Source organism: Castanea sativa, chromosome 10 (genome assembly GCF_040712315.1).
Source record: "Castanea sativa cultivar Marrone di Chiusa Pesio chromosome 10, ASM4071231v1".
Taxonomy (NCBI): domain Eukaryota; kingdom Viridiplantae; phylum Streptophyta; class Magnoliopsida; order Fagales; family Fagaceae; genus Castanea; species Castanea sativa.
Genome location: NC_134022.1, coordinates 800,714 through 822,007, shown reverse-complemented (window position 1 = coordinate 822,007; position 21,294 = coordinate 800,714). Strand labels below are relative to the sequence as shown.

General features: G+C 32.1%; 1 protein-coding gene across 2 annotated transcripts; it reads left to right on the top strand.

Annotated features, from left to right (window-relative positions):
- Positions 1–15,381: 15,381 nt before the first annotated feature.
- LOC142613231 (phenylacetaldehyde reductase-like) lies at positions 15,382–20,585 on the top strand. 2 transcript variants are annotated; one of them, XM_075785478.1, is made up of 6 exons: positions 15,382–15,739; positions 16,354–16,523; positions 16,860–17,051; positions 17,633–17,795; positions 19,120–19,306; positions 20,213–20,585. In XM_075785478.1, the coding sequence occupies exons 1-6, from the start codon at positions 15,619–15,621 to the stop codon at positions 20,355–20,357; spliced, it is 978 nt and encodes a 325-aa protein (XP_075641593.1). In that variant the 5' UTR covers positions 15,382–15,618; the 3' UTR covers positions 20,358–20,585. The 2 variants fall into 2 exon arrangements, with proteins under 2 accessions (XP_075641593.1, XP_075641592.1); XM_075785477.1 differs by having other exon boundaries at positions 15,445–15,739; positions 19,096–19,306.
- Positions 20,586–21,294: the final 709 nt, after the last annotated feature.

Sequence of the window (21,294 nt, the reverse complement as noted above, 5' to 3'; positions counted from 1 at the left end):
TGGTTCTATAGAGATTTCCTTCCTCGGCTTTTTATAGCAAATGCTTTTTATGGTTTTTTGCTGGTGTTGGAAGCAATGGTAGGCTGTCTTGGTTTTATAAAGGAATAATTTTTTTTTGTGGATTGGCGACGACTGCGAGGTATCGATTTGAGGTTACTCTTTTCCATAATATTAATGATGTGTAATTTTCCATGTATTTTAAACTTGTGTCTTTTATGGTGAATTAATTGCATGTAACTAGGTGCATGCATGATGGACAAATGTAAGTCCTCTTCATATTTTGAAAAAGGTCATAGTAACAGTCTAACAGATGATCTTAAGCAGATAGGGATCCAAAATTTTAAGTTAGCGGGGGACCAAAGTATAAAGAAAAAAATATCAAATAGGCATCTATATTATGTTAAAAAATTATAAATACTTAAAATTGTTGTTTTTAAATATATTTAGATGCAATTATTTATCAACAAAGACAAAAATAAAAACAAAAAAAAAATGTTTTTTTTTTTTAAATATTAGGCCGACCAGGATTTTTTTTCTTTTGTTGAAGTTAGAGTATTCACAATGGAAGTGCTAAAAATTTTAGCTTTTAGCACCTTATTAAGTTATTTTATCACCTTATTTTATAATACACCCAATATCAAATGTTCTACTTTTTTATCACTTCATTTAAAATAATAGAAACATCTCATTAAAATAATAAAGGAAGGAAGCTAGAGAATTTGAGTTTTTCAATTGAAAAAAAAAGATTTAATCTTAATAAAATATTGTATTTTATTTTTAATAACTTACTACAGTTATGAAATATTGTATTTTAAGAATAAAATATTGTAGTTGCAAAAAAATTAGCTTTAACTTCTCTAATAACATATGATTTTTTTGGTTTTTTGGTGGTAAAATAGTTTTTTTTTGGGCTAAAATGCAATCATCAGTGTAAATGTTTTTATTGTTTTTGTTAAGTTTTTGGGTTGGATAGTTGCTATTTGAGTGAGACTAGTTAGGCTTATTGAAGAGAACAGGGACCTCCGATTTTGAAAGGGGGGTCCAACTATAAAAATGAAATTTATAATAATTAAAAAAAATTTTGGACCCAGGGGGGCCAAGGCCCCTTTGGGCCCCCACTTGGATCCATCCTTGATTTTAAGGCAGTTGTTAATAAGTTATATTCGGAAAGTTTTGACATCACTTTCATAAAAAATATATAAGTAATTGTTTTATCATTTTTCCAGAAAATATTTCTAAAAATAGTTTATAAACTAATGCCCTTAGGGCATCTATTAATATTTCTCTTTTGAAAAAGATATGTGAAATTACCATTTTGATCCTTATATTTTTGAGTTATTGTCAATTTAATCCCTAAATTTTGGTAGTTTCGTCTCTGTTATTTTTAACTTGTAGTCAATTTAATTTATATTGTTAACTCACTAATAGAAATTGACTGTAAGTTAATTGCAAGTTGAAAATAATATGAACAAAATTGACTGCTACCAAAATATAAAGACCAAATTGACAATAACCTCAAATTATAGGAACTAAAATGGTATTTTTCCCAAAAAGATATCCATGTTTAGAGCATTGCTATCAACTTACCAAAATCTTAGAGAAACTGATCAAATAATTGTACCCTTAAATTCCAAAGCCAACAATATGGATAATAATCAATAACTCGTTTATTAGTTTAACAAAATACGATTTTTTCTCTTTTATTTTTATAATTATACTAGTTATTAATAGTCTTTTTTTTTTTCTAAATATGAATAAAATTTAATAATTATGATAATTATTAATAATTCTTTTAGTTTAATTGCGGTAAGATTCTAACGGAGGATTAAAATATAAAATGTAATTTAAACTCAAATAAAAACATATGCATTAGAAGAATGATGTTTAAAATTGTGAGGTCTTCAAAATTTATGTGGCCACCCTAAAAAAATTGTGATAAAATATTATGAGGTAATTAAAAGTTAAATTTTATATAAATAAATTTAAATTTAATTTAAATCTATATGTAATAATAATAATAATAATAGGTGAAGTTAAGAGAAACTCAAATTAGAATTCCAAATTAAAGTTCCAATTTTGTGCTATGTGTCCTAAATTATTTATTCTTAAAAAGTTTTATTTTTTAATTTTAGAATTAAATATGGTACCACATCATAAATATTCATCCAAGTGAGTTATTCAGTACAAAAACCAAAGAGTCTAAAATAAATGAATCTTAAAAAAAAGGTGTTTCACAATAATTTTTTTTAGAATGGACAATTTACATTTTATACCTAATAATATCCTTACAAATTTTTTTTAAAGAGTTAACAAAATATAAAAATGACTATCAATAGTATTTATATTATATTATATATATATATATATATGAATTATATTATGCATCTTATTACATATCTTTAAGTGTATCCATGCATATGTATGAGGTTACAATTAAGCTAGTTTAAATTAATTAGTAAGTTTTAGTTAACTTAACTGATAAATTCTTATTGTTAAATAAGAGATATAGAGTTCAAATCTCACTTACATTAAAAACCAATTGGTATTTTAGCCTAATAATAAAAAAAACAATCATCATAAAGGTCATATGTTGAAATTTATTTTATCTGTCAAAAAGTGTTATTAAATTTATAAATATTGGTTAAAATTGTAAATTTATATCAAGCTAATATGTCAATCCCTACTTTTTTCTTAGAGAGTTTCAACCTATGGCGTCCGCTCCTAATGATAACTCTTTATCATCAGACTAAAACACTAGTCGGATTTTTGGTGTAGGCAGAGATTGAACTCTAGATCTCTTATTCAACCATCAGAGACTTTATTAATTAAGTTAACTAGAACTCACATGTCAATCCTTACTTAAATGTATTAGCCTAAACCCCATAAGAATATGAGTAATGTAACATTAGATTTTTCACAACGGTAGACTTCACAAGTTACAGCTAATTTTTACATAGACTCATCACTAATACTATTTTTTTACTACCTACCATTAATAACTTGTAAAAAATAATTATGCAAAAAGTTGTGTTTAACCCATGTTAAAAAAGATCCTCAAGAATATTATAAAAATAAGTAGTGCAACATCCACAATATATATTTTTACAATATTTTTATAACAAATTTTAGTTAGCAAGTTGTTACTAATTATGATCTAAGCCCATCACTTAGACTTTGCTACCACCTCTAATAATTTATTACCTAAGATCTGCTATGAAAATGTTATAGACCTAGTGTTTATATGTAAAAATATACATTTTTTCATAACTAAGGTAAACAAATCAATTAATTAAATTAAAAAGGCAACAACTTCATGTGGGGTGGGGAAACCACATTGCAAAGCATAAAGCTATTTCTGGTGGTAGGTGCCCACTAATTTCGATTTAAAATAGGTTCTGGTTAACGTATGCCTTTATAGTAAGAAAATTCTTAGGTATTTATGGAGTGAAAAGAAATTGTGTTTTTTCTTCTCATATTCATGTGGATCTAACTAAGAATTTAATGAGTAGACTTCACCATAAATGTAAAACGAGAGAGCACAATTCTTCGTGTTCCGAAAATATGTAATAATTATTTGATAGAGTATACATTAATCATCAATTTTAAGAAATTTTTTATTAAAAATTGAAAAAGCTGTTAAAAAAAATTAGAAGGAGAAACTGGAGAGAGAAAGGTAATAATAAGAAAAAAACAACGTAGGCATTGGCAAGCTCTATAATTTTGTACTGGTCAGTTTCAGTTTATCCATAGCAATTGTCAATTAAATATTCTGTCCGATAAATCCAGTATTAAGTATTAACTACTCGTATTTGGAGCAATAAATTTCAAAGGGAATACGGTCCCGTAATTAGTAAGAACAAGAATGGCTCTATCATTTCATTTTCGCTTGCTTAACAATTTTGATATTTTTTTTCTAGAAGTGTGGGTGTGGTAGTTTAAGAGTTTAACATGGTTGGTACTTTTTATTTTTGATTTTTATAAGAACATGGTTGGTACTTTGGTGGGGTAGCGTATAGTTACATTTTGATGGTTACTTTGTCTTCAAAATTAAGGTACTTTGTTTCTCAACAAAAAAAAAAGTACTTTTTTTTTATCAAAAAAAAAAATGAAGGTACTTTTTTTTTTTTGTTGAGAAGATATACTTTTCTAATTCTTCTTTTAAAAAAAAAGTATTTTTCTAAGGCTTTTTTTGGATTTATGTAAAATATTTTCAGGCAAAAATATTTTACATATGAAGGAAATAATTTGTAAGTGAAAATATTTTACGTAAAAGAATATATTTTCAATTTTTTGTCAGCGTTGTGGAAAATACGCTAGAAAATTATTTCCTGTGTTTGGTTTTGCAACCTATTTCCATAAGCCCAACCACTGTAATCATCACCATAAACCCAATTACCAACAGCCACTATCAACCATCACATAACCAATTAATCTGAAAAAAAAAAAATCATAATCATAATCAAAATCAAACTCATTAATCTCAAAATCAAAACTCATCTACCAAAACCCACAACCCACCACCATTGAAAACCGCAAACCACCCTAGCCAATTCACCACCCTCAATTGGCTACCATCAATGCTAGAACTCAACCCTAACCCACCACAATTGAAACCCACGAATCACCCCAACCATCGATCCTCCAAAATCCAAGAACAAATATTATTTACAATCAAACAAAAAAAATAAATCCAAAGAGGCCAGTGACAGAGTAGGTGGGGGGCAGGTTGAGATGGCGAGATCATTGGGAGAGGAAAAGGGAGAAAGATGGAGGCAGAGGGAGGAAGAAGGAGAACAAAATAGGAAGAGAGAGGAAGATAGGTAGTGAGAGGCACGACCATAGATGACAGTGAAGGCACGGCCACGGACTAGCGTTCAGGTGAGCTCTCTCTCTTTCTTAGAAGTTGAAAATGGTTTGAATGTAAAATAGAAGTGTATTCTATTTTACACTAAAAATCCATTAATTTTACAGTAAAAGAATCTAATTTTTGGTGTGACCGAATTTTCTAATTATCCCAAACGTCAAGCATGGTGTAAAATGCTTTCCCAATTTTCTTTATAGTCGAAACAAACACAGCCTAAATATTAATTACTATTTTACACAGACACACACACATACATATATATATATATATATATATATATATATATATATATGGATGTATGTATGTATGTATGTGTGTCCTTCCCCCTTTATTATATATTGTTGTGCTTCCGCCTTCTGCGCTGTCGTCCTTCCCCCTTTATGGTATCAGAGTCATTCTTTCCTTGGCCGATAGTGTTGTTGTATTTCTTTTATTCTGTCTATATCTACCTAACCTTGTGATACTTCGTTGTCGTGTTCCTTCTTACCGTCGTTGGCGCCACTGTAGTCGTAAAGTGAATTCCAAGAATTGAATAGTAAGGCTCATGAAGCCAGGAGAGTGTGAGGGCATGAGAGGTATACAATTGATTATGGTATGTGTTGCAAAATGCAACGGTTGTGAGAAAAACATGATAATTGAGTGTTATAACTAAGATAGTTATAGATAGGATGTGGAGATCCAACTCCTCTATTAGCTCTAGAACTGGTTGTCCTCCTGATATTGTGAATGAAGAATACCTCACTGTAGGAGAAAGTGAGTACCTTGATTTTAGAAAATGGACTATTCCTAAAGTCTCTTCTAAGTCTGTTTACCAGCTTAGTTGGGCTGAAAGTCATTCTTTCTCTGAATATAGAGTTAGAACTGTTGAACAAACTTTTTCTATTTCTAAAACTCATGAAAAATGTTGTTTGTTTTCTAGAAAAAAATATTAATGATTTTATGACTAAGAAACTCAAATATTTACATATTGGGCTTGTTCAAGTTGCTGTTAAACCATTAACAAGAAAAGGTATTAATGCTTCTATTCTCATGTGCTTACGAGATGCTAGATTTAAAAAATTTAATGATAGCATCCTTGGTATGATTACTGCTTCTTTGTGTGATGATCCTGTTTACTTTGATTGTTATCCTGATCCTGATCTTGCTCTTGCTTTGGATGATCCTAATATTGTTAAAGCTTTGACATTGAATATATTGACATCTGGTTATGATATGGATGATGGTAGTAAGCCTTTTGCTCTTATTTACCGCATTTATTACTGATTGCTTGGTTCTCAGTTGGATCCTTGTTCTAAAGATAGAGATCCTGCTGGAAAAACTATGTTAATTTAATGTGCTTATCCTAATGCAAAGATCCAAGTCCCTAAAATGATTCAATAGCAAGATATTATTCTTCCCAAAGAATGGACTTTGGAACGTGAAACTCCACCTGTTAAACTTGTTTTTGATGAACTTGATCTTACAAATATTCAACAATATGCTGATGGTACTGTTAAAATTTGTTTTGGTGATACAAATGTTTTAAACCCTTGCAGATCAACGAAGGAAGACATGTTAAATGAGATCATGAAATTGATGAGTTTTTAAAAATGAATTTTGAAAAAGAATTTTGAAAACCGTGATTTAAAGCTAAAAGGAGTTGTAAGCAACAACTCCCAAGTTAGCATTGCTTTTAATTCAACTAAAGCTGAATCTCCCTCTATTAGCAGAAATGCTAAAGAAGAAGAAGATGATGCAAAATCTGATGCTCCTTTTGAATCTAATTTTCCACCTATTGAAACCCCTGTTCACCAAAATCAATTACGAGTAATCAATCTTATGGATCAAGATTTTGAAATTAAAGATTTTGAAATTGATATGGTTGCCTTGTATAATGAGTTTCTTTCTGCCACAAACAGAAGTAAAAGAAAATACTACCAAAGTACTTTTGCTCAGTCCGAGAAAGATAGGGTCAAAAGGAAATGGAAAGAAAAAATGAATCAATTAAAACAACATATTTTGTTTTGCGATTATTTTGAAAATTATTATGTTTCAAAAAATGATGTTCATACTAATCATTTGAACGTACTAAGAAAATCTGCTTTTAAAAAAAGAAGACAAAACCGTTGTTCGGTTTAGTCATCCTCCTCTTGAAACTGTTTTGATCACTTGCCAAAATGATAAGGAAAATACTAAGGTCAAGGCCTCCCTTTTCAAAATTGCTGATAATAAAACTCCTATTTCTGCCATTATTGAACAAAATTTTTTTGCTAATGAATCCTTGCATATTATTGGTCAACAGCTTGACCGTATTGAAGAAAAAATTGTTGAAAAAACTGCTGTTCCAAAACCTGAACAACCTTTGATAGATTTGCCTAGTCAAAAGGAAAAAATGAATTTCAAAACTTCTCAGACTAAGACTCTGGAAAAGGTTGAAAAAATGATTGCTGATTTAAAAATTAAAACTGAAGAAGTTTCTACTTCAAAAAATGCTGCTTGTGCTATTTCAAGAAATGAGAAAGAAATTGTTTCTGAAGAAGACACAAATTCTGACTCATTATCTTTTATTTCTTACAAAAATGTTTTTGATGATGGTTTAAGTTTATCTGAAATTAAAAGATTTGTTAGAAAACCCAATCCCATGTCTTTTACAAAAAACTAGTATTCAAAACCTACTCCTCCTAATATGCAGTTTGAAGAGAGATCTTTTCAAACTCAATTTTTTGTTTCTGCTGAAAAGCTTTATGAATGGAATATTGACGGTTTGTCTGAACAAGAAATTATTAACAAAATGACTCATATGTCTATGGTTGCTATAGCATATATGAGTAATTATAATGATCTTGATCATACTGATGTTGTTGACTTGCTTGCTACTGGTTTTTTTGGTACTCTACGAGGATGGTGGGATTCACACCTCACAAAAGAATCCAGAGATTCTATTAAACATGCTGTTAAGAGAGATAATGATGGTATGCCCATTTTTGATGAAAATATTAACCGAGGTGTTCCTGATGGTGTCAACACCCTGGTTTATACTATTCTCAAACACTTTGTTGGTACTCCTTCTAATATTTCATCTCACTTATCTGATTATCTAAATAATTTGAGATATCATACTATATCTAATTACAGATGGTACCAAGATGTGTTTATCTCCAAAGTAATGCTCCGGAAAGATTCCACGAAGCCTTTTTGGAAAGAGAGTTTTATTGATGGTCTACCTCCTATTTTTGCTCATAAGGTAAAACAAGAATTAATTGGTAAAAATGATTCTATTGACTATGATAATTTAACTTATGGTGATTTTTTAGCACTATTAAAAAGCTTGGAATTAATATGTGTAATGATGAAAAATTGTTAAAACAACAATTAAAAAATAAAAAGAAAGCTAAACATGAAATGGGTAATTTTTGTGAACAATATGGTTTACCTTCTATTGCCCCTTCTAGGCAAAAAGGAAAAAGTAAACATGATAAAGTTTACAAAAGTTATTCCCATAAAAAGCATAAAAGATACAGAATCAACTTTGTTAAACCCAATGATTTTTATGCTAAAAAGAAATCTGCTTTTAGAAAACATAATAAACAGAGATCAGGTAAAGGTAAATGCTTTGACTATGGCAAATTTGGCCATTTCAGTAAAGACTATAACCAAAAGCTTGGTCAATTAAAGAACAAATTGAACATGTTAAACATTAATGATAATGATCAAAATGAACTATTTCAGATGCTTGAATTTGCTGCTTCAACTGATTCCTTTGAAGAGGATTTCTCCTCCTCATCTGATTCTGCTTACCACTCTTGCAGTGATACCTCTAATTCTCCTAATATTAAACTTGGTTGTAGAGATTCATGTTGTAATTTGATAAAATTTGTTAAAGTATTAACTAAGAGTGAAGAAAGTGACGACTTGCTGTTGACATTAATAAGTAAAATTGAAGACCCTAATTTACAAAAAGATTATCTTGACAAGTTTATGAAAAACTTAACAAAAGAAGATTAGGTTAAAAAACCTAAATCTATGATAAGTTTTGAAGAAACCATGGAAAGATTTAATAAAAAGAAAACAAAAGAATTAACTGTTTATGATCTCCAGCATGAAATAAAAACTGTTAAACAAGACATAATTCAGTTAAAAAATAATGTTAAAACTGTTAAACATGATAATGATAATCTTAAACAAGAATTGTTAATTCTCAAGATTGATAAAAATATAGATAAACATCAGTCTGATAATGATGAGCAAGAAGGTGGAGATGAATCCACTCAAAAGGCTCCTCCTTCTGGTAATGCTTTGATTAATTTAATTGATAATCAACTTGCTCTTGTTAAACATATGATGCTTCCAAAATGGTTTACTAAAGTCAAAATTGTTGTTTCACATGATTATGCTTTCAATACTATTGCTATGATTGATTTTGGTGCTGATGTTAACTGTATCCAAGAAGGATTGATTCCTTCAAAATATTTTGAAAAATCTATTGAAAGATTGGTTTTTGCTAATGGAATTAAAATGAAAATCAAGTATGAATTGAATAATGCTCATGTTTGCCATGATAATGTTTGTTTTAAGATACCCTCTGTGCCTGTTGAAAACATGACTGATAAAGTGATACTTGGACTTCCCTTCATTGCTACCTTGTATCCTTTCCTTGTTGAAGATGATGGAATTACTACTAATCCTTTTGGACATAAAGTAAAATTCAAATTCTGTTAAAAGTTTGAAACTCATAATGATAAAGTTTTTAATCTAATTCATGCTAAAGCTAAACATCTAAACTTCCTTAAGCAAGAAGTTAGATATAAAAGAATTGCTGAACAACTTTCTGATAAATTGTTGCAATAAAAAATTGATAATTTTTAGAAAATCTTGATGGATGAGGTTTGCTTTGATATTCCTAATGCCTTTTAGCATAGGAAGAAACATATTGTTGACTTGCCTTATGTTAAAGACTTTAGTGAAAATGATATTCCTACTAAAGCTCGACCTATTCAGCTGAATGCTGTAACAATTGAATTTTGTAAAAATGAAATCAATGATTTACTCAAGAAAAAACTAATTAGGAATAGCAAGTCCCCTTGGTCTTGTGCTGCTTTTTATGTGCAAAAAAATGCTGAGCTAGAGAGAGAAACCCCTCGTCTTGTTATTAATTATAAGCCTTTGAACAAAGTCTTAGAGTGGATTAGGTACCCTATCCCCAATAAGAATGATTTGGTTCATAGGTTGAGTGATGTTGTTGTGTTCTCAAAGTTTGATATGAAATTTTGATTTTGGCAAGTCCAGATTAGTGAAAAAGATTGGTATAAGACTGCTTTCACTACACCCTTTGGTCACAATGAGTGGAATGTTATGCCTTTTGGCCTTAAGAATGCCCCTAGTGAATTTCAAAATATTATGAATGATATATTCAACTCTTTCAGTCATTTCACCATTGTTTACATTGACGATGTCTTGATTTTCTCTAATTCTATTGATGAGCACTGTAAACATTTGTACTCGTTTCTAGAAACAATCAAAAGAAATGGTCTTGTTGTCTCTACTAAGAAAATCAAACTGTTTCAAACAAAAGTGAGATTTCTTGGTTATGATATTTCTGAAGGACAGATCCGTCCTATTGATAGAGCTATTCAATTTGCTAACAAATTTCCTGATGAAATTATTGACAAAACTCAACTCCAACGATTTCTTGGTTCCCTAAACTATGTTGCTAATTTTTACAAAGATCTGAGGAAACAATGCAAACCACTTTTTGATTGGTTGCAAAGTAATCCTCCTCCTTGGTCTGATGTTCATACTTCTCTTGTTAAATAGATCAAATCTCATGTCAAAACCTTGCCTTGTCTTGGCATCCCAACTATCGATGCTTTCAAAATTGTTGAAACTGATGTCTCTGACATTGGTTATGGAGGTATTCTAAAACAAAAAATTTCACTAGACTCATCTGAACAAATTGTTCGTTTTTATTCTGGAGTATGTAATGTTGCACAATTAAATTATAGTACTATAAAAAAAGAAATTTTATCTATAGTACTATGCATTTCAAAACTTCAAAGTGATTTGTTAAACCAAAATTTTTTATTACGAATTGATTGCAAAAGTGCAAAATATGTTATTGAAAAAGATGTTGAGAATCAAAACACATTTTTGCCATATGGCAAGCTATTTTAAGTGTTTTTTATTTTACTATTAAATATATTAAAGGCTCACAAAACATCATTCCTGATTTTCTTACCCATGAATTTCTGCAGTGCCACAATGGCAAGTATAAGATCAAAGGACAAAAATCTTGCGGAAACACCTAATCAAATTGTGAAAAAAGAACCTGTTTCTCCCACTGACATTATTAACCGTTTCACTCCCCTAGGAACAATTCCTAAACCTAATTACTCCTCTGTCTTGGCCTCTGCCTATGATCCTTATGCCTTGACCCCTGTTAACCAATCGGTTAAAACTATTTACCCAAGAAAACCCAATGCTTCCCAATATATTGAAAAACAATATTTCCAAAACCTGTTTTTTATTGAACCAAATCGATTTGCAATCACGAATCCACTTCAGATTGCAAAAAGCTACTTCCCTCCATTGTTTCACTGGATTCCAGAACATGGTGATAAAAAGTTAGAATATTATTTTGACATTTTGCGCCAGGAAGGATTCATTGTTATTATAACTATTTTTTATCTAAATGATAAGTCCAAAATTATTTACCACAATGTTTATTTGAAAAATGTTGCTTCTGAAGCCAATTGGGGACACTCCCTTGCCTCAACAAGAAGACTCCCAAAGCACCTTGTTCCATACTCATATCATGATTATATTACTGCCTGGTTCAAATTCATGCTTCATCAGAATGACGCAATGACTCATTCATGGTTTATTAACTTTGACAAAGAATTTGATGGAACTGCTGATTTGCCTCTTTGGTTCAATCGTTGGTGGAATCAATTTGGTCCTGATACTGATATTTTTCCCAAGCCACTTTTAGACTGCTTTAAGTATTTTGACAAAAATCTTAAGACAAATGCTCATAATGCCAAGTTTCCTGCTCTTCTTCATTTTGTTAAACATTTCAGAATCCCTTGGATTTTAAGATGGCAATATGAGAAAGAAGATGATATTCTTACTAGATATTGGTATGTTAAATGGTGGGATAAGTTTGGTTATGTTCCACAAATCATGTATAACATTTACAAAAGATTATCTCCCAAGCCTCTGGCTCATGGTAATTCTACACCATCTACTTCATCTTCCAAAATCCATAAGGAAACTTCTTCCTATGATGATCTGAGAAAGGAAGCTTTGTATGCTCTTCTTGAAAAAAAGATCAAAGAAGAAAAAGAGGCTACTAACAGAAACTCTGATGAAGAAGGTTCTGTCACAGAAGGTCCTTATTACCCATATCTCCAACTTTACCCAAAAGATTGGTTTGGACATGATGAAGAATATGATGAAAAAAATACTCTTGATCTAGGAGCATAATGGAAATTGATCCAGTGCTTGTCTGGCTTGCACAACGGCTAAAGTTGCTACAATGTTCACTCAAGGTTAAAATTTTTACTTGATGCTTTTACTAGAACTACCAATGATTCTGCTGTTGACTTCTTCGGCTCCTCTGACACTCCATGATGTTTCTTCTTGTCTGACTAAACACAAGAGCCAATATGTGATAATATTTTCCAAAGCCTCTTTTGTTGACTACTCTTTCACCAAAAGTTAACATATTTACCTGGTTGTCTTTATTGGGATTATCCCCACTGATGCTGTTGGTTGCTTTTGGCACAACATGCCAAACTACTTTCGGCTCCAAAGCCAAAATGATTCCTTCCGGGTTTGGTGCTCCTGTTGCCCCTGATACCCTTCACAGGTCTTGATATGAACAGTGAAAAATGTCACTATTCACTTTTGTCTACTGATTTATTTACCTATATAAGGAGGGTTGTCCCTTATTGTTAAAACCATAATTCTCTCTTAGAATCTCCTTTAGAACTCTCTCTAGGACCTCCCTTAGATCAGAATATCTCACTATTTCCATAAAGCTTGTAATTAGAACCAGGACTAGCTTTCAAGCCTTATACTGTTTATCCTACTGATCTCTGATCACTATAATCTTGTAACTGCTACTACTTCTGTAAGTGTTTTGAATTAATTTCAATAAACACTTCTGTTTCAATATCTTTTAACTATTTTTGATATACAACTGCTTGGCTGATTCTACCGTCTTACTTTCAATTATCATTTACTTTGAATTATTATATATTGTTGTACTTTCGCCTTCTGTGCTGTTGTCCTTCCCCCTTTATGGTATATATGTGTGTGTGTGTGTGTGTGTGTGTGTATAGATTGAAAAATGAGGTTTGTATTTATTTAGGTAAACTGTTTATACTTATAAGAAAAAAGGGGGTAAACTGTTTATACACATGCATCTAGGTACTCATGTGGGATGCCTATATACATTAAGTCCTATATGTAGTAGTGTAACACAAAATAGGGACAATTATCTTGTTCTTCTTTTTTTTCTTTTTCTTTTTCTTTACATTGCTCTCTTGTTCACAACCCTTTTTGGTAGTCAATCTGCGCAACTATTGCCTTTACATAAGAAATGCTTTAGGAGGATAGTTCAATCATAAGTCATTAAGCTCCTACAATCAGAAACTAATATAGTAATATCTAGTGCAAATACACTATTAGATGTTAACCAACTAAGCACAATTTGCAAATCAATTTCCAAATTATAACCTAATTGCCATGCTAGCTAGATTAATTCCATATCAGATAACCCTAAGTTCAGCTAGGTAATTTGTTGCAATTCCAATATTAATGGATAATCCTTTTATCTAGTGCCTATTGCTATTTCTAATGATCCCACTGCCCTTGAATTTACCTAGGTTTCCTATTATATTATAGACACCTCATTTTGCACCCCTTATAACTCAAACACTCATTCCCTAATAGAGGGCCTATAATGAGGAAGGGCTTTGCCAAGGAGACTATTTCACTAGAAACAACTTTCAATGCATTAAAACCTGCCTAAAACCCTAATCTTGCATACACAAAAACCCTAATCTTAGGTCACAAGACCAATACCCCGTGAACGCAACCTTAGTGCTGTGTAGATAGATACACGAGCTTTGCACATGCATGTTAGAGATGGTAGAGCTCTATAAGATTTTTAAATTTTTTTTAATGGAAATCCATGCAAAGCTGATCCCATATCACTTGTGAGTAGCTATGCACCCCTTTTTGAGCACTAGGCTCATTTTTCAAAACACACTGAAATCACTACAAAAGTAGTGGTTTAAAGAGAGGGTTTTCATTTTTATTTATTTTTAATAAACCTTTTAGTCAATTTTCTTTTGGTTGGGACAATTTTTTGGTCTAAGCCTTTAGTTAAATGTTTACTAATCTACTGGATTTTGTGGGTTCTTGTTTTGTTAGATTGACCAAGGGAGTAATATAATGTAGCTTAGTTTCTAGGTTAATGGGTTGGGTTGCATACACAAGACGAACCATATGTATGCAACTCCACAAGCTTATGTACGCATGAGAGCATCCACATCAGTGGATGCAAAATCTTGCATAATAGAAAAATACACAAATTTTACACATTTTGCCTCAAAAATACTCCACATCAGTGCTTCTAATAGTGTGCATATTGTATCTAATATTTTAGATTTTTTCTCTCTCCTTCACCTCACTCTTGCAGTTTCTCACTCTCACCTCTCTCTCATTCTATCTCAGTCCCTCAGTCCACTGATCAGTCTAGCCACTCTCCCTGATCACCGATCAATCCAGCCTCACGCTCATTGATCAGTCCTCTGGTCTGACTCTCACCTTACGCTCTCTTCCTCCACTGATCTCTACTACTCTCGCCAATGCTGATTGCCGATGGTTTTGATTATTTGATCAGTGCTTTTGCCGTTGCCCATCACCGATGGTTTTGATTAGTGGGTTTGATGATTTTGATGAATGGGTTTTGATGATTTTGATCCATGGGTATTGATCGTGTTAATGGTGGCTGGGTTTTGATGGGTGGGTTGATGATGGAGGATGGCTTGGTGGTTGTGTGGGTTGATGATGGAGGGTTGGGTATTGATCGTTGATCGGGTGGCTAGAGGTTGATCGGGTTGACGGTGACTGGGTTTAGAATATTTTATTGAACAAATGTGTAGAATAGACAAACTGATGTGGGTGTTTTGTAAAAATGGGTGTGTAAAATAGAAAAAAACATGTTTTTCCTTGCAAAATGGACAGAAATTATGCATCAACTGATGCGGATGCTCTGAGTTATGCATGCATACATAGACTCACCCATAATATTTTTTTTTAAAAAAATCCAAGATTCATTCCCTCACTTATTAAGCAAATATGAAAAAAAAAAAAATTTCAAACTAATTTAAGAGAAATCTTTCAAACTCCTTTTATATATTTTTATTAGATGTGAATTTTGAAGGGTCGGGCCACGCCCTCCCATATAAACCCCTCATTTCTCTTTGGTTTTTGTTTTGATAAATGACACTTGGCAAGCAAAAGATCCCACGGTTAAAAATAAAAGCAACATCACCAATAGTACGATGTTAGCCATAGTTAAAAATTGCCGAGTCCTCTTCTCGCAACATCACGCTAGAACAAGAAAAAAAAGTCTATCCACACAGTTACGGATGTTAGCCATAAACGAGAATTTTCAAATCTCTCACACAGTTACATAGACACAACTGACATATAAAAACAAAACACCAGCGTATATTATCATAGAAAATTCAGAAGACAAATCTATGAGTGGAGCAGAGTCGAAGGTGGTGTGTGTTACCGGAGCATCCGGTTACATAGCTTCATGGCTGGTCAAGCTCTTGCTTCAACATGGCTACACCGTCAAGGCCACAGTTCGTGACCCAAGTCAGTACTCAATACTCTCATTTCACAACTTTGATTTTCTTTGCAAATTACACTTGGGGTTTTCATTCCTAAGCTCATAACCAATGTTTTTTGCTTTTATTCACTGAGAACCCACGTTAGTTTTTGACTAATATGATGGCTTATCGATAAGGTGCTTGAGTTTCTTGGAAGAAAATGCTATAATTTTTGTTAAGTAGTTGGATATTTATATATTTTTCTTTATTGGGTCAAGTTTCAACATTTGAAGAGAGTGAAAAGATTTTTCATATATGAAATATGAGAAAGAAATAATTTTTTTTTTCTATCTTTAATGTGTTACGGTAATCATGTTGAATTATATATCAAGAAGGTAAATTATGCTTGAATTTTGTTCAAAACATAAATTTAAAGAATTGTGTGGAAAATCTAGTGCTTACTTGAATCAAATTAATGATCAGTCCGATTGATTGCGTTTAGTGAGACTATATGTTTTACTTTTGAGATTAATACTTGAATACTTTTCGTGTATATCATCATTTTGATACTTGAGAAGGAAGATGAACTCCTAAAAGTATAGTTTTTGAAAAGATACTGTATAAGTAGTTTATGGATTATGCTTTACATGTGTTCCACAGATGATCCGAAGAAGACGGAGCACTTGCTTACACTAGATGGAGCTAAGGAAAGACTTCATTTGCTCAAAGCAGACTTACTGGAAGAAGGATCTTTTGATTCTGTTGTTGATGGATGTGAGGGTGTTTTTCATACGGCATCTCCTTTTTATCACAAAGTCACGGATCCCCAGGTACATTCTTTTTCACTTAAATTAGATATTGCAAATTTTATGTAGTTAGTCAGCAATGTTTCAAAGGATGACTAGTTTTTGATAATGCTTGGTTGTTTACCAAATGTAGATGAAATTTCATGTCTTGTGATCGAGTAAAGTAGTCAATATGCCATATAATTGAAATTCCCTAGTTTTTCTTGGGGAACTTTATCCTTTGATGCTTTTCACATGTTTTGAAATGCTCATTGATTAAAAATGTAAAAGTCTGTGTGGATACTGTCAAATTAACTTTCAATTCGCTTGTGCATGTGTTGACTTACCCAATTCATATGAGATTTTTATAATTCTTTTCAGGCAGAACTAATTGATCCAGCAGTTAAGGGAACGCTTAATGTTCTTAGATCATGTGCCAAAGTTCAATCTATTAAGAGAGTGGTTTTAACATCCTCAATGGTAGCAGTTGCATTCAATGGAAAACCTCTTGCTCCAGATGTTGTAATTGACGAGACTTGGTTTTCAAATGCTGCTGTGTGTGAGAAATCAAAGGTGCATACATGTGCTACTTTCGTATTAAATGTTCTTTTCTTTCCAAGTTTTTAATGAATGCTACATATGAGGATTTCTCTGGTTTGGTAATGGAGCATGGATCACATTAGATCGATTGCATTCAACCTCTTTCTTTCTTTTGCTTTCCTTTTTCCCTTGGATGGTTTGTCTCCTGTTGTATAATATGGATGTACCTTCTCAAGTGAGTACATTCCTGTTCAGCCTTCACATCCCATTTAATAGCATTGTAAAATTAAAGACATCATAAAAATTATATATGCGTACAAGTGTTAATATGATAAAAGTAAAGCAGTGGAACATACTCCAAGTTTTGATATATATCACTAACAAGCAACTTTCTTGTTTTTTTTTGGAGGGGGGAATGAATGGAAAGATGCAGTCAACATTAAGCTTCATATATGCAGTAGCTAATATACTTTTGGGATTATTATTATTACTTTCGTTTGGCTGTGTGACATATATTCTCTATTAATGGCAGTCTTGGTTATGAGTTTAAATTAATTTTATTGCAGTCAAAAACATTTCTCATTGTGTATTCTAAAACCATTTGTTTGCATCAGCTTTGGTATATGCTTTCAAAGACCTTAGCTGAGGAGGATGCTTGGAAATTTGCAAAAGAGAATGCAATTGACATGGTAGCAATAAATCCTGGGCTGGTGATTGGTCCTTTCTTACAGCCAACTCTTAATACAAGTGTGGAGACAGTTCTAAAGCTTGTAAATGGTACTCTTTAGCTTTAGCTGATGTGGTTAATTTATCTTTCTATTAAATAGTAACACATTCTTAATTTAAGAATAAATTCTATTGAAGAACCTGCCAATGGTCTTTAACCAAATGGAATTTCCAACATTATAAATAAGGGGCTCTCATAAGGGTTGGAGAGCGTGGGCACGGGTTCAGTCTTGTGTTATATATATGTGTGTGTGTGTAAACCTTTATTGAACAACTTGTTTTGAGGTTGAATATGCCTTACTGCTCAAACCTCCAAAGCATATAGTTTTGCCTAGGCTAACTTTGTTTTTCCTATCTAAAGAATATTGTGCGTGACAAAAATCCCAAGGTCATTTATCACCAGCAGCTAATATAAGCTGTTCAACAGGGAGATATTATAACAACGATATGGCTAAATATATATGTCTACTTTAGGTGTGTGGACCAAATCATAATTCTTTCGTTGATGCCTGCATCAGGTGTATGAACCAAATCATAATTCTTTCTCCAGTCACTTAACATTCAGTAACTACTCACCTGAAAGGAAAATCCGGCTTTAATCTGTCATTACTTATACAGATTTAATTTTTAAGTAAGTCGTGGATTTATTTTCCTTGTCATTTCATCATGTATTTGCACATTTTTTTGTTCTAGTTATTTACATTTGTCATAGGATTAAGCTTGTGTTTGGTAAGGCTATTGCAAATAGATTTTGAATTCTGGCAGAATGAATCTCAGTAAACTACACTCCTTTGAGAAATACTTTGGTATTATGCTGCTATTCTCACCAACACATCATTGACTAATTAAAGCATGTGGGTCAAAATTTTAGACAGCTGTTAATTTTAGGTCAATTCAATAGATACAAATTCCAAAATTTGTCAAATTGGTTCATACCTTATCATCCCAGTTAGATTATATTCTTCTGAAAATTCTTTGATATCTTTATCTTGAATGACTTTCAGCTACCTTGTTTAAAAACATCACTTGGAATGAGTCGAATGACTTAATTTTCATTTTTCGTTTTTGTCATCATCATGAATTTCTTGCAATGAACCACAACAGCTAATGTGGCATTGACTTTGATTTGGACTGCTTATAAGAGAGAAAAGTTGTGGTTATTTTTTAAAGAATTTAAAGGAATAGAAGGAATCTTAGTTCTAGAATAAGTTCCTTATTCATTGAGTTTCTTTTAAATTGAAAGTAATCAAGTTGTAATTGCACCTCTATAATCTTTCAAATGTCTTAACTTCTGCTAGAATGTGGTTCTGCCTTATTCCATCTTCTAAGAGGCAATCTTTTGTGATGCAAGGAGTTGATGGTTTATCTTATGCAGGGGCTGAAAGATTTCCAAATATAACTTACAGATTGGTTGATGTTAGAGATGTTGCTAATGCTCATATACTAGCCTTTGAGAATCCATCAGCTAGTGGAAGATATTGTTTAGTTGGAAGAGTTATGCACTCTTCTGAGGTATTAAAGATTTTGCATGAGCTCTTCCCTGATCTGAATCTTCCTGAAAAGTAAGCTCCATATATATATATATATATATATATATATATATATTATTCGTATGCCACAACTTTTTGTTTGCAACAGATGCAACAAACAATGTCCCCCCCCCCCCCACCCTTATTGGCCCAAGTGATGGTTTACCTGCATTATTTGTATATTGCAAATTACATAGCCTATTGGCCCTATCTGTTTCCTTTGACAATATATTCCCATCCCAATTTGGAAATTATGTTTTTCTTTTAATTTTATCATTATATACGCATATGATAATTTTAACCTCTCAAGTGTCTGAGATCCTATTCTGGGTGTGCTTTTCACAATATTTGAAAATTTAAAACTAATATCTTGATACTTGATTGTTCATGGAAAAAGGAGAGAGAGAGAGAGAGAGTCTCAATTTGGTCAAGTCTGTTGTCTATAATCCTAATGCGGTGGTCAGGATAAACAATCTCGTGGTCTTTCATTTTGTTTCTGGTTTGGATGATATCATCCATATAAAATTTCACCTTGCATGCTCTAAAGCATGGGTGAGCTAAGATATTATAGTGTATGGCATTTAGGGACACTGCTGTATTTTGAACACAATGAATTAGCCAAAGAACCATCCCAAAAGGGGAAAGGAATCTACACACGCATCGACTTGTTTCTTTTTCTCATCAACAACATAAGGTCATTAGCTTCAAAAATAAAAAAACTGAACTCCTAATCCTCTACAGTCAGCCTCAATACTAACAGTTCTATATTGTTTAATTATACAAAACGGACTGTTTTGCAATTTTCATGTTTTGAAGTCAAGCATCGAAGATGTCAGTTTGAATTGGGGACCATTTAATTGGATAGTCTGTTTTGTAAGATATGCCAGCTGTCACTGTAATAGAATTCCAACAAATTTTATGTATATATTTTCATTGCAGATGTGCAGATGACAAGCCTTTTGTGCCAATCTACCTGGTCTCTAAGGAGAGAGCAGAAAGCTTAGGACTTAACTTTACTCCTGTGGAGGTGAGTCTAAAAGATACTGTTGAAAGCTTGAAGGAGAAGAACTTTTTAAGCGTCTAATTCAAAGTATTTATCAGCAATTCAGGCAAATAGTTATAAATAAACTTGGCCTATCCTTGAATTTTTTGCATCTCAAACATAATTTTTACTAGCTCTTACTATCCTTGGACTTAAAAGTTGTAAAGCTAGTATAATGATGGTATAGAGAATGTGTGACTGTGCTTTTTAAGTATCTATTATGAAGTTTCAAGCAGATTCTGAATAAAGCATTGAAGTTGCTATGGTCCACTATTTCTAGTAGATTCTTCATGACTCTTTTCTTAAAAAATAAAAGATAAACACCTCTAAGTGTTTAATTTCAATTATGGTGCGTCATAAACTTGTCCTCTTAATTCTCATGTCAGAAATGGCCTACACAAAGGGTGGACTTGCTTCTGCTGGCCAGGAATGTTTATTGGATTCAGAATTACTGAAAGCTTATACGGCTATGAAATGTCACTATATTGCACCAATTTGAATTACAAGGAAACTTTGTTGTCCTTAAAAAGTTGAGTGCAAGAGGGATGCGAGAGTTAGAAACTTAAGATCATCTATGCTTAAAAGCAAATGCTGCTCTTACCAATTTCTAGTAGTTGAATTGCATGTTGGCATCCAAGACTTTTGATCAAAGTAGACATGCTTCTTGTCTATCAAACTATTTGTTGTGATCGGTGGAGGACAAAACCCTTGCGTTGGATTACAGGCAAACCATAAAAAACTAAGAACTTTACTAAATTTGACTAGAGGCCAAACATGTCCATTTTCATTAAAAGGAAAAAAAGAGAGACAAAAATACTATTTCAACTCTTATATTTTGGAGTCACAATCAATTTGGTTCCTACATTTTGGTATCAGTCAATTTGGTTCCTATCGTCAACTTATTAACAGAAAATACTTGTGTGACTAATGACATGCATTATTAACATGTCTAATGTTGACATGTTTAAATTTTGACATC